Source organism: Oryx dammah, unplaced genomic scaffold, assembly GCF_014754425.2.
Source record: "Oryx dammah isolate SB20612 unplaced genomic scaffold, SCBI_Odam_1.1 HiC_scaffold_15, whole genome shotgun sequence".
Taxonomy (NCBI): domain Eukaryota; kingdom Metazoa; phylum Chordata; class Mammalia; order Artiodactyla; family Bovidae; genus Oryx; species Oryx dammah.
Genome location: NW_024070199.1, coordinates 30,589,762 through 30,602,130, shown reverse-complemented (window position 1 = coordinate 30,602,130; position 12,369 = coordinate 30,589,762). Strand labels below are relative to the sequence as shown.

The following is a 12,369-nucleotide window of genomic DNA, read 5'->3' as shown; positions in this document are numbered from 1 at the left end:
CTTGCTTTAGAGTTAAGCTTTAGAAGCCTGTTTCTGTGTGTGACAGGGTGACTGTTGCCTTTTATTCTCAGAGAAAAAACAACCACAAACGCAAAGCGGGAAGGTTGTTAATTGAAAACTTTTTTTTTTTTTTTCTTACATTTAAACCAGTAAATCGTCTGTGAGTCATAAACTTGCTCTGGATTAGCCGTTAGCGGTCTGGATGTTTTCGCACCTACCTTTAATAAAGTGTATTTTAGCTTACAACTCTGAGATTCTTCAGTTTTTGGTCAAGATGCGAGAAAGAGACAATTTATTCCACTACACTTCTGGAGAGGGACAGTCTTCAGGATCTTGTAGGATTGTCTAAAATTAGGTGTATTTTTATATTTCTTTTTTATTGATACTGCAGTACAGTGGAGGGAGGAGGATAAAAGAGACTTTATGTGTTTTACATACTTCATGTTTTTGAGGGAGTTCTTATAAAAAGTGACTGTGTCCTTGGTATCATTAATGTCTGACTCCACACCCCTGCCCCTCAACATCTGATGTCTGTCCTGAATCCTTCTGACATGATGTCTCTAGTTTGAGGAATTTCAGCGCTTGCTCAGTGTAATTCCCTAAGTCTTGGGAATGTTTGAAGATACAACTCTGTTTTCTCTCAGGTGTAGGAAGAACAGACTGCTGCATTACAAGCAAAAACAAAGTCATTCCTGGTTGATTTCTCTTGAGTGCCTTAAAAAGCAGATAGGGTCTTGAAACAACCTGCCCAAGGGGCTGGAAGGCAAAGCTCAGCTGACCTTGTTTTATTAATGGGAAAACTGAGGCACTAATGAACCAGAGTGGACAGGAGTGCTGGGGAGTAGAGCTTATGATCAGACAAGCCAAAGGTCAGACCTAGAGGCAGGTCTGCATTTGTTTAGCTCATTTTCACAAGCCCTCAGTATCAAACTCACTCATCCTTTGTATTGAGAAGCTTTGGTGGCAAGGTAAAAGTCCCTAGTGACTAGGGAGGTGATAGTTCACTACTTACTTATGTGTGTGCTCAGGCTTTTGTGTGTGTGTGTGTTTAACTCTTTGCATCCCCGTGGAATGTAACCCTCCATGTTCCTCCTCTGTCCATTGGATTATCCTGGCAAGAATACTGGAGTGGGTTGCCATTTCCTCCCCAAGGAGATCGTCCCTACCCAGGGATTGAACCCATGTTTCCTGCGGCTCCTGCATGACAGGCGAATTCTTTACCACCTGAGCCACCTGGGCAGCCTGATAGCTCACAATTCAGTGAATATTTATTGAGTGCCTACAATGTGTCAGGCACCATGCAAGGCACTGTTTTTTAGGATATAGTAAGATACAAAGTGGAGGGCATGGCAACCCACTCCAGTTTTCCTGCCTGGAGAATCCCCATGGACAGAGGAGCCAGGCAGGCTACAGTCCATGAGGTCGAAAAGAGTCAGACACAACTGAGTGACTAAGCACAGCATATATGATACAAATATCATCTCAAGTCCATAGGAATATTTAGAAAAAAATCTGCTTGTGTCCTACAGAGAATAAGGATTTCATTTATCGAAATTATCAGATTAACCATGTGGGATCATTGCAGGCCTGATTGGGTTACTCAAATCACAAATATGTAAAAAATACTATAACTCTGTCCATATTAAGTGCTCCTTGTCTTTAGGGAAGTTTCATCCAGATGGGAGGTTGGATGTATAACTTCTGCTAACATCAATATTCACAAATGGCCTCCTGCAGGGTAACTTTCCTAGAAGTCGGTGGTGGCCCCTGGCTATCTCCCAAACCCCATTCCCTGATTTGCACAGTCAAACCTTTCAAGCTTCTGTGCTTCAGGACTGGGTTATAAAGGATGACTGACAAGTTGAGCTGTCATCATTGAGGAACTGAAGGAATAAACTTCCCCCACTGCTGGAGTGGACAGTGTTTTTGGATCTATCATAGTAGGCTCTTTGAGTGTCTAATTTGCAGGGATGGGGGTGGTTAGCAGTGTTTAGGTTAGCCTGGAAAGAAAGCTGAGAAAAGGACTGAGGGAGAGAGACAGGACTTGCTCTGAGAAAGCTGCATTTGAAATAGAATACTCACACCTGGATTTAAAAAAAATGCCAGCATTTCCTTAACATAACATTGATAAAACAAAATTCCCCAAAGCAACTCCTAATTTGCACAGTTCTTTTTGCTGATGTATTCACAGTGGGTAAGGCAGGATTGGTTCAAGATCTTTTTCTTGGCTGCTCATTTGAATGTGCAAATGCACAATTCATTCATGCGCTGTTTCCCCCAGCTTTTCCCAGGATCTGATGGGTCTGTTCTTGTCATCTGGGGGCCAGCGCTGTGTTCTCATACCTTTTGGAAACACAGCTGGATGACAACAATCCTTCGTCTATCAGGCTTACCCCCGTACAAATACTTTACAGAGTCACTGGAAGACGAGCATAACCTGAAGTTTGAACCAGGAGCCCCAGATTTAAGATTTATCTTCTCTTCCTGGCTCTTTCCCTCCCTGGCTGTGGGAAACCTGTAAATTACTATACTTCAAGAGGACAAAACTGGAGTTAGATGAGGTAAGCAGGTGTGTTAAGACTTATCAGAGGCTGAGGTTACAGTTATAACCATGTGGTGGGAGTTCAACATATGCTTAGAAATCAGGAAACAGGATTAAAAATAGCTTCCTCTGAGGTTGTTCAGAGAGATTTATGTTTACTCTTTTAGTTCATCAAAGATAGGTATCAATGCCTGGCTCCCAATATCTGTACGTGTGTCTAGGTGTGCACCTCTGGGTCTACTGCTTGATTTGTTAATTAGGACCAACTCTCTCCGTTTATAACCAATGCGCCACTGGCAAACTATTAATTACGCAGGGGTCATGTTAGCGTATCCTAAGTGTCTGGGCTTCCCAAATGGAAAAGGGGGCTGAAACTGTGATTCTGTCATGGCTGTGAATGATATACTCCAGAAATTTCAAACCACAGAGCTGTGTATAATGTTTTAGACAGTGGCAATAGGAGGGCTGTCAGTTTTATCTAGTAGAGGAGAATTTGTGAAAGAAAAGACAAAACTTTGGCCAATGGTGATATAATTAGAGGAAGAGAACCACTGCTGTAGGGAAACTGGAAGTTCAAGGAAGCCCAGGACTGGATTCCAGTTTGGGGCCCCGGTTCTTGACTTTACTAATACTATACTATAGAAGTCGTTGGGCCTTTGTTTTGGGGTCTCCAGGAGGCAGCCTTGGGCTCCATCCGTACCAGTGGCAGCTAGATTCTTATCAAGGGCAGCTCACTTCTTAATTGATTTCTTAACGATGACGCGGGTGGGCTCTGGGAAAATCAAGGCTCCTCCAGCAATACAGCCCCGATCCCTGAGTCACTAAGCGGCCGGAGTCCAGCATTCCCAGAGCCCTTTGAGGACACTGGCTCGGAGCCCCTTGCTCGCACGCACGCCCCTCCAGCCGCTGCCTCACGTCCTGTGTGTCAGTCTTTGTGAATGAATGATGGACACGCACTTAGAAAACTATGCCGCTCCCGGGAGGGGGCGGGAGCGGGTGACCAAGTCCTCAAGAATGCGTGGAGAATCAGATGGACTTTCCCAAACTGCCGGGGTGGCCCGGGCACTAGCCAGCCCGCTCGCTCCGGGCTCTTCTCCCCCAGGTAGGGGGCTTCGCGGCCCGCCGGCTCTGCGCGCGGCTCCCAGGCGACCCGGCTGCAGGGCGCGAGAAGCCGAGGGCGCGGCGGGCGCGGTGGGCCCCGAGCTCCGCCCCGCTTCCTTTCGGTTTGGGCCGTGGCCGGCGATTGGCCGAGGGTCCAGGGCCCCGCCTCCCGGCCTCGCCCGCCTCTCGTCGCCCCACCCCTGAGTCCCCTCGACACCCCCCCTCCCGCCCCGCAGAGATCCTGGGGGTGGGGGCCGGGCGCGCAGACCCACTGCCCGGGCCCGGCGCCGCGAGCTACGCCCCAAAGAGGAGGGGAGAGCGCGCGGGCGAGGGAGGGAGTCGGCTCTGGAGAGCGAGGGCGAGGGCGAGCGCAGGCGGCTGCCCGCGGAGAGGAGGGAGCCGGGCGCGGACGAGGAGGGAGCCGGCGGGGCGCAGGCGAGGCGGGGACCCGGCGCGCGCGCACTTTCCCGCAAAGTGCCAACTACCCAGGAGAGAGTTCCGGGCGCTCACCTTCTGGGCGCGGGACAAAGTCAGCGGAAATTTGAGATTTTAAAGAAGAAGGTCCGATTCCCCTGTCCCCTTTCCCTTGTTACTCATTCCCATTAAAAAGAAAAACAAGAATAACAGCAAACTCCCTCTAGCCCCGTCTGTCCCCCCTCCCCACTCCTGGCACCATGAAGGCGGCCGTCGATCTCAAACCGACTCTCACCATCATCAAGACGGAAAAAGTGGATATGGAGCTTTTCCCCTCCCCGGGTGAGTGGTGATTGCCGAGGCCCCTCAACCCCAGCCCTCGGCCTCTGGCCTGGGTCCCCTCCACTTCTCCCCCGGTGATCTTCCCTTCCAGGCAAGTGGTGCGTTTCTGCCCCAGCTGTTAAGCAGGCGATGCTGGTGGCAGCTGGAAAGATGTAGACATGAGGAAGAGCTGGACTGTTGGTGGCCCGATACCCTTGTTGGGGGTGGGGGGTGGTATTTATTTTCACAGCTGTGTTTTTGTGAGTAGTGGGAAAAAAGCTTTTAGAATGTCCAGCACCCCCATTCCTGTTTTCTTATTTTTCCAAATGAGCGGGAACCCTCTGGCCTTATTCCTTAACGTTAGTGAGGGTGGACACTGCCGCCTAGGACATCATTCCCTGACCCTGCCGCATCGCCCAGAGTTGGAGCTAGATGGAGAGCCCTGGGGAGTAAGAGCCCAAAGGGTGTCTAACTGGCTGGCCTTCAAGCACATTTTCAAATGTCCTACCTTCCTGAGCTCTCCTGTCACATGTTCCTTTGCTGTCTAGTGTCCCTTTTCGGGCTTGAGGGTATGGAGATGGACGCAGAGCTGAAATGATCATCTTAACTAGGGGAAACATCCCCATTCTGTTTATGCAGGTTACTTTATCCATCTTTCTAATCTGCCATTAATTTGTCCCTTGCTACCTAAGATCTATGAAAAGAGGGAAAACCTCCCAACACCAAATGTGATTTTGGGTCTTTGGTTGGTGTGTTGTCCAGCTCTTGGATTTGCAGAAGAAAGGGATAGGAAAGAAATTTTAGTTTGTCTTAGACACAGTTTTTGATGCTGAGCAGTTTAATGGACTCTGGCACTCTAGAATTTCTGGAATAAATGCAGTTTGAGAAGAAAAGATGCTTTCTTTCAGGATAGGAACTGCCAGCTGTCCTTAAGAGCTTCATGATTTTGGAGGTAAAAGTATATAGAAAGATGTAGAGGGACGAGCTGATGCTTTTGGAAAATAATTAATCGCAGTAACAGGCAGCTCTGTTGTATCTGATGATCAATAAGTTCAGCCGGTGCGGTGGTTAACAGTTCTTTTGCCTCCACCGTAATCAGTTGCTTATTTTAACCCTTTCTTAATCTGTTTAAACTTTCAACACAAGCCAGGCTGAATTTTATTTGAAGATCTTTCAGAGACTTTAATGAAGACACAGCAGTGGGTGGTGACTTCTCTTAGACCCCCTAACACTCAAGCCCAGGGTTTCTGGGTTGCTCGCTGGGAGGTACAGAAAGACTAAGACTGTTGTCACAGAGATGCTGAGATGAACTAGAACCTCGGAGACATTTCAGGCACAGAGAGCTACAGTTTAGAAATGATGCTGGTGTGATGGTGGCCTTGGGGGCTGGAGGGTGGGTGTTGTTAAAGAAGCCAGAATAAATTCTCTTAGTCCCAATTGATGCTAACCATTTATAGAGGAAGTGAAAGGAGAATTCCCAGCAAAGACAGATCTCAACTAATGCCTCCTTTTCTTAAGTATGGCTTGTTTATATGTGTGTTTATGGGGAAGAGACAGATTTGGTTGTCTGGGAAATAGCGTGTGGATCTGTCAGTTCAGAAACCTACAGTGGATTTGGTGTGCTGGGAAGGAAAAAGGGCCCCCTAGCAACACATGTTTTAGATCACAGTAAACAGCGGAAGCATTTTGGGGGAGTGTTTTAGTAAATATTAGAGGTTTTAAGTAGATGATGCTGTTCTGTTGGTTATTGATAAAAATAAATCCTGAGCAAGTAACTATTCTTAGCTTTCCCATCTGTAAGATGGGGACAGTGAGGCCTAATGCTGCAGTCATCACCATTATAATAACCAAATTTACAGTGTCCTTCCTTTGCAAAATGGTTTACATGCCTCTGATCTGATTTTGTCAACAGCCTTCAGTACAACAAAATTTCAGCTGATCAAAGAAATTGGAAAGTCTTCAGCCATTCATTGTAATGAGATTTGATTTCTGGTGCTATCTTGGGAAAACTAAATAGAGAATCTTGAAAGTACAGAGCAAATATAATGTCTAAATTTGAGTTCGTTTTCTTTTCTGGAGGGTTAGTAGGATATATGTGACTGTTATACTCATAGCTCAGAAAGGGAAATAGAGGCACAGAGAAGGTAGGTTACTTACCTAAGAATGTCTGGTGAGCCAGCAGCTCAAGTGCAATATATCTCCGTTTCTGCCTTCTCAGTGTACAGTTGCCTTGAGTAATACTGCAAGTTGCTTCTGTAAAGCTTGGCAGAGAAACTTCAGTTGAGACTTGAACTTGCAGGTGCAGGGGTGCAGGAAGCACTGGCCAGGGCTGCTGGCTTTTGTTGGTGGGAAAAGACACTCACTGGCAAAGTGGAGATTTGCCTTGCCTGTAAGACCATACAGGACATTTTAAAAGTTTAACGTCTCATAGCATGTCTACAGCTGTGACTTAAATGTTTGCCAGAATGATTCTTTGGCTTGTTTAGATTCTTACGTGTGGAGACAACTATTGGGGGGAACTGAACTGGTTTCATTAATTAGACCAGCTATCACCTCTGCAACCTCCCCCGCGCCCCACCCCCCCCAAATGTATGAGAGCTGGAGAGAGAGGCAGGAGGGAGGTGGGTGTCCCAGCAGGAGCCCAGGGTTATTTGCCAATCTCAGTGGCTAGGGTCTGATCAAGAACTTTTATTCACTTTTATTCTGGATTGAGGCCTCATTGGAGTTGTGACAGCTTTTAGGGCCAAATGAACATATACTTGGAAATAACATTGCCGTTGAACTTCCCTTGTAAGTGTAAAGTTGCATATATCACTTTGATTGTAATACATGATTGCCGGGTTCTCGGAGCTTAAATGAGTTAAAACAAACACGACCACAGAGAGTCTGTGGCGTTCCCACCTGGTGTGGAGTTTGCTGAGAAGGGGTGGAGGCTGGGTGCCAAAGCAAATACATCCCAGCCGCTTAATTTTTTCTCTCTTTCCCCACTTCACCTTCTTGGTGAGGTGAGCAGTAATGCTCAGAGAAGAGCAGGAATTCTGATTCTGAATGTTTGGTCTTTTACAAGATTGAAAGTATCAGCCCCCTTCCAATCCTAGAAAAGGCTGTCCATCCCTCTGACCTGTATTGCCTTAGGAGACAGGAAGAAGCTTCGTCTTTTCCCAGCACCTTCGGTCAGTCTTTGTAACTTCAACTATGCAGACAAAAAACGCAGAGCTGCCGTGCTCTTAGGATCACTCTTTCACCGTGTTTCCAGACCACCCCGGACTCTTCTCCTTTCCGAGCAGGGTCTCTGGAGCCAGCCTGTCTAGTTTTGAATCAGTTGTGCCACTTACTAGTTTTGTGACTTTGAACAAATCTCTCTGTGTTCCAGGTCCTGCAGCTGTCAGATGAGTATGATCACCGTTCTACCTCATAGGGTTGATGGAAATAAATCTGTTACTGTATGCATATCTTAAAACAGTGCTGATCTGTAATAACAGCACAAAATGACCTTGGTGACTGTAGAATTGGGTGGGTGGAGGGGTTAGAATGAAGTGTTTTATAGGGGCTACAGCCGTCTTACGTACCTCCCCTATTACTTGAGAGGGAAAGAAGAAAAGTTAGAGAGGACCTTTTCACCTGCCTCACTGAGATCTCACACTCTATTTTGTGTCCCCGACAGCAAACTCAGTGAACCAGGGGACGCTCAGAGGCTCAGGGCATCTCTGGAGCTTGATTGTCAGTTACAGGCTCAGAGACTCTGTTACTGTGGGTGATGGAGGTTGTCAGTGCTGCCTGGGAGCAGAGGCAGGGCACATTTGTAGAGTTGATGGAAATGCAGAGATTTTCAGTTATGCAGGGTTGAGAAAAGTATCATGTCCAGTTATTATAAAGTATCTCACATCTTATTTATTTATTTGGTTGGCAGAGCTTGCATTCCTGGCATTTTTGGTTGGTTTGTGTTGCTGTTTTTTTTTTTTTTTTTTTTTGTCTCTGTAACTTTTTTTCTTTCTTAAAGAGACCAGACCACCCTGTAGGGAGATCACCTCCTAGGAGACAGACCAGCTCGAGATCTACCCTACCAGAGCTCAGCTTGCTCTGGGCTCCATCAAATTCTGTGCAGAACCGAGAGCTGGTTAGCGTACGTCAGGATATTTCAGGAAAGCCAGGCTCCCTATTGCAAAGAGCACAGATAACTCTGCGACAGCGACAGAGTAATTACAGTCGTTGCTGGTTTGCAGAATGAATCACGCAGGGCTGTGGTGGCATTCCCTGAGTTCGTAATGAAGGTAGATTCCTGCCACTCCCAAGTTGTAGCGGGTATTTCTGAAACATGTATTGAACCTGCGTTTTGAACCAGGGTCTTTCCCACGTGACAGCCCGACTCCGGGGTAGGGGACGTATTATTATATCCCTTGTTTAGATGTGGAGGAGGATATTCCAAGATATGCATAATTTCCTCAAGGCTCAAGGTTAGAAATTTACAAATTGATGAGCCTTGCGGAACATTTTATGTGTTAGGTAAAACACCATGTTATTCACAGAAAGCCAGGGAATTAAAAGAGGCCGCACTTGCGGGGGGCGGGGTCGGTGCTTTGGGAGTTCAGGGGGCAAGGGTTCCCGGTCACCCTGCATGGCTCCTCTGAGTTAGGGGGCAAGGGCCTGTCTGTCCTGTGAACTCCCTCCAGGGCCAGCAGTCCAGGTGAGTTGCTTTAAGAAGATGCGTTAAGATTCCAGTAACGCTTGCCTGAGATCACCAAGCAGAGAACCAGGCTTCTTTTTTTTCCAGTGCTTTCCAGACGGAGTTCTTTTTCTCACAGGTGAGGGACGGGATTGTGTTTACTTCCAAGGTTGCATCCTTCCCAGAGCTTCCCCATTCGGCCTGTTTTACCTCTTTCATCATGGACGCAGCTCTGCATGGATCTCACTCACAAACAGAGGGACAAAAGACATAGATCAGTAACTAGCTTGTTTTCTTAGTTCCAGAGATAATTTAAATTTTCTTCTTGTAAGGAGGCCAGAGGTACCTGCGTTTGTTGTCTGTGCAGCAAATACATTTTACTTTTTTTTTCTGCCTAAAGTGTAGAGTTTTCAAGCCCATGTCATGGGTCAGGGCATGCTGTTTTTGTTGTTCAGTTGCTAAGTTGTGTCTGACTCTTTGCAACCCCAGGGATTGCAGCACACCAGGCTTCCCTGTCCTCCACTGTCTCCCAGAGTTTGCTCAAACCCATGTCCATCGAGGGGATGATGCTATGTAACCATCTCATTCTCTGCCCCCGCTTCCCCTCTTACCTTTAATCTTGGGTGTATTCTGGTACAAGGAGGAAAGTTGAGCCACAGGATGCTATGTGAGACCTGCTCACCCTGCACGGCCCACAGCTCAGAGGGAAACCAACAGATGCCCTGGCAGCTTGTCCATGGGTGAGGTCTTGGTTCCTCAGTCACTGCCTTATGGGGAGCATTTTCTCCATACAGTACCCCTGGGCTCCCACAGTTATCACAGAGAGCAGTTTGTCCCCGTGTGTTTTATCTGGCTGCTCTAGAATGAAAAATTGATCCCCTTGCTCAGACGGCATCTCTGATGGGATTTACCACGCTATTCACAACATTCTGGGCATCCCTGGTGGCTCAGCGGTAAAGAATCGGCCTGTCAGTGCGGGAGAAGCAGGTTCAATCCCTGATCTGGGAAGATGCCCTAGATAAGGAAATGGCAAACCCCTCTAGTATTCTTGCCTGGAGAATCCCATGGACAGAAGAGCCTGGGGAGCTCTTCTCAGTCCATGGGGTTGCCAAGAGTTGGACATGACTTAGCGATTAAAACAACTCTCAGCATTCTTGGTTTTTTTTACTTACAGCTATTAAGTTCTTCTTAACTCAGGGTTCGGAATGTCAAGACAGTCCCGCAGTCTGTCATGCTTCTTTGTCATGTATCTACAGCTCCATTTTGCTGGAGTTGGGTTGAAGAGATCTTTTTCCAGAACATTAGTATACGTTTTTCAAGTTGCAGAAACAGCTTATTTCTACTTGGCCACTTCTCTGAAGCCCTATGCCTATCTGTGTTACTGTTTTCTTTTTAATTGTGTAGTTTATAGTCTCCATGCAGATACAGAAAGAAATTGGCCTGTAGGGTAGGTTACAGCAGATCCAATTTCATTGGCAGGGAGCCATGCTTACAGAAATACTCAAAATATTGCTGTTTGAGCCATAAGTGTTTATTGATTATTTGGCCAGGTTCTTTATATTTCCCATGTTCTTTCCAGTTTCTGCCGCTTGGGACCAGGCTTGTCACTGGGCACTGGAAAGGTGGCTTCTTACTGCCCATCAGCTGGTCCCCATTGTCCTTTTTCTGTAGCGATTCATTCTGGCTCTGAGAACTGTAAGACACTGGCCCGAATGGTGCTTTAAGACCCAGTGCAGCATCGGAAAGTTGTAGGCTGTTGGACTTCAGATCTTGATGGTGTGTGCTTAAAATTTACCATCCAAACTGGGACACTTTTCAGAGTATAAAGGTTGTTTAGGGATTATACCAGAATGAGAGGTAAACGTAGTGTAGGACTCTCCCCGGAAACCAGGTGCACACCACATAGACACTGATTTTGGACAATAGTATTTTTATGATATCTGCTCTGAGTTGCTAATTTTAGGGTTTTAGGCCATCCAGAGTAAGTTAAAAGGACAAGAGTCAGAGTTTGAAGAAATTAAGTTCTGTGTGGTTTCCCTCAACTGTGAGTTATATTTTTAAATGTGTTTTTGACACAGAATATTTCTCAGAGCCTGGGAAACAACTAAAAATCAACCTCAAACGCGTTCGATCTAAGCATTTGAAACCTCTTGGTAGCTTTGGGGAGCTCTGCTGAGCTGTTGATTTCTGCTTTGCAAGGTTCTGCAGAGGAACTGTAAGCTTTAAGCATGTAGGGTGTGTGTGTGTGAAAATGAACTTCTGAGTGGGGGAAATGCCAATATTTCCCCCTATTTATTTCATTTACACATGTGAAGACGATGACATTTTTTTGTGTAATGTTTATCCGAGATGAGAAGTTTTACATTGGGATCAAAAGGGGCAAAAAAAAAAAAAAAAAAAAAAAGTGTTTTTTGTGCCATTAACAGGGGTAAAAACAAAGGGTAAAAATGTAAGCCCTTCATTTTTTAGGATGGGAGGAAAGGAATTGGTGCATTTAACCATAGTATCTCTTTTCTCTAAAAAAAAGAAGAGAAGAGAGGTGAGGGAGAAAAGAGTAAGAAATTATGAAAGGAGTAATGAAAGAATGAAAGGAAATAACATAAAAAAATTAAAGAATTTAAGTGAAATTTTATAGACTTTTTGGGAAAACTCCCATATGGACCAAACATGGCGCTTGGGTAGGAATTCCAGTCCAAGTGGCTGGGTGGGTAGTCTTGGATCTGCTGTTTCCACTCTGTCTGTGTCGTCTTTTCTGAATACTTTATATCCTGCACAAGTCAGGGCAACCCAGATGGAATAGACCCTGTGCTCCAGGTGCTTTCATGGCCAATAGTGCAAGAGGACCATTACTTGAACTTGTAGAAGTACGTGGGGGTCAGTGATTGTTTATATTTTCTGTCTGTTGGGCAACAATTCTAGGCTAGACTAATTTCCTGGGTCAGCTTCAGGGAGAACATGGGTATTTCAAAAGCATTTGAAAGAGGTGCTAAAAACATGGAGAGGATTATTTTAAATAGAGTAGCGTGGGGAGAATGCTGAAAGTTTGGAGTAAAAGAAAGGCTTACATAAATATGAAGAATACCTTGATTGTAGAAAGAGAAGAGAGACAGAAGTGTCACGTCAGGACCCGCACCAGAACCTTTTGCATCTCAGGATGAGTTTTGCCTTTGAAAATAGGGAGATTTTAAGAAAAGAGCAGTGTTATTAAAAAGGCTTATGAGAGAGCTGTTGTCTTTTTTTTTTTATTTGGTCGCATTACTTCCCACTCATACTGTTAGTTGTTAAAACCTCTATATCAGTTTATCAGAATAAGCGTTAAACCTCAGCG

General features: G+C 45.9%; 1 protein-coding gene across 3 annotated transcripts in view; it reads left to right on the top strand.

The window, feature by feature from the left end:
• ETS1 (ETS proto-oncogene 1, transcription factor) overlaps positions 1–12,369 on the top strand; it is a 141,595-nt gene that overhangs the window by 62,807 nt on the left and 66,419 nt on the right. The window contains exon 1 of one of the 3 annotated variants that reach the window (XM_040255654.1): positions 3,882–4,399. The exons of the other annotated variants lie outside the window; for them this stretch is intronic. Coding sequence (XP_040111588.1) covers positions 4,318–4,399 — 82 coding nt within the window. The 5' untranslated portion in view covers positions 3,882–4,317. Of the gene's footprint in view, positions 1–3,881; positions 4,400–12,369 lie in introns of those variants that run through there. 3 annotated transcript variants of the gene reach the window in all.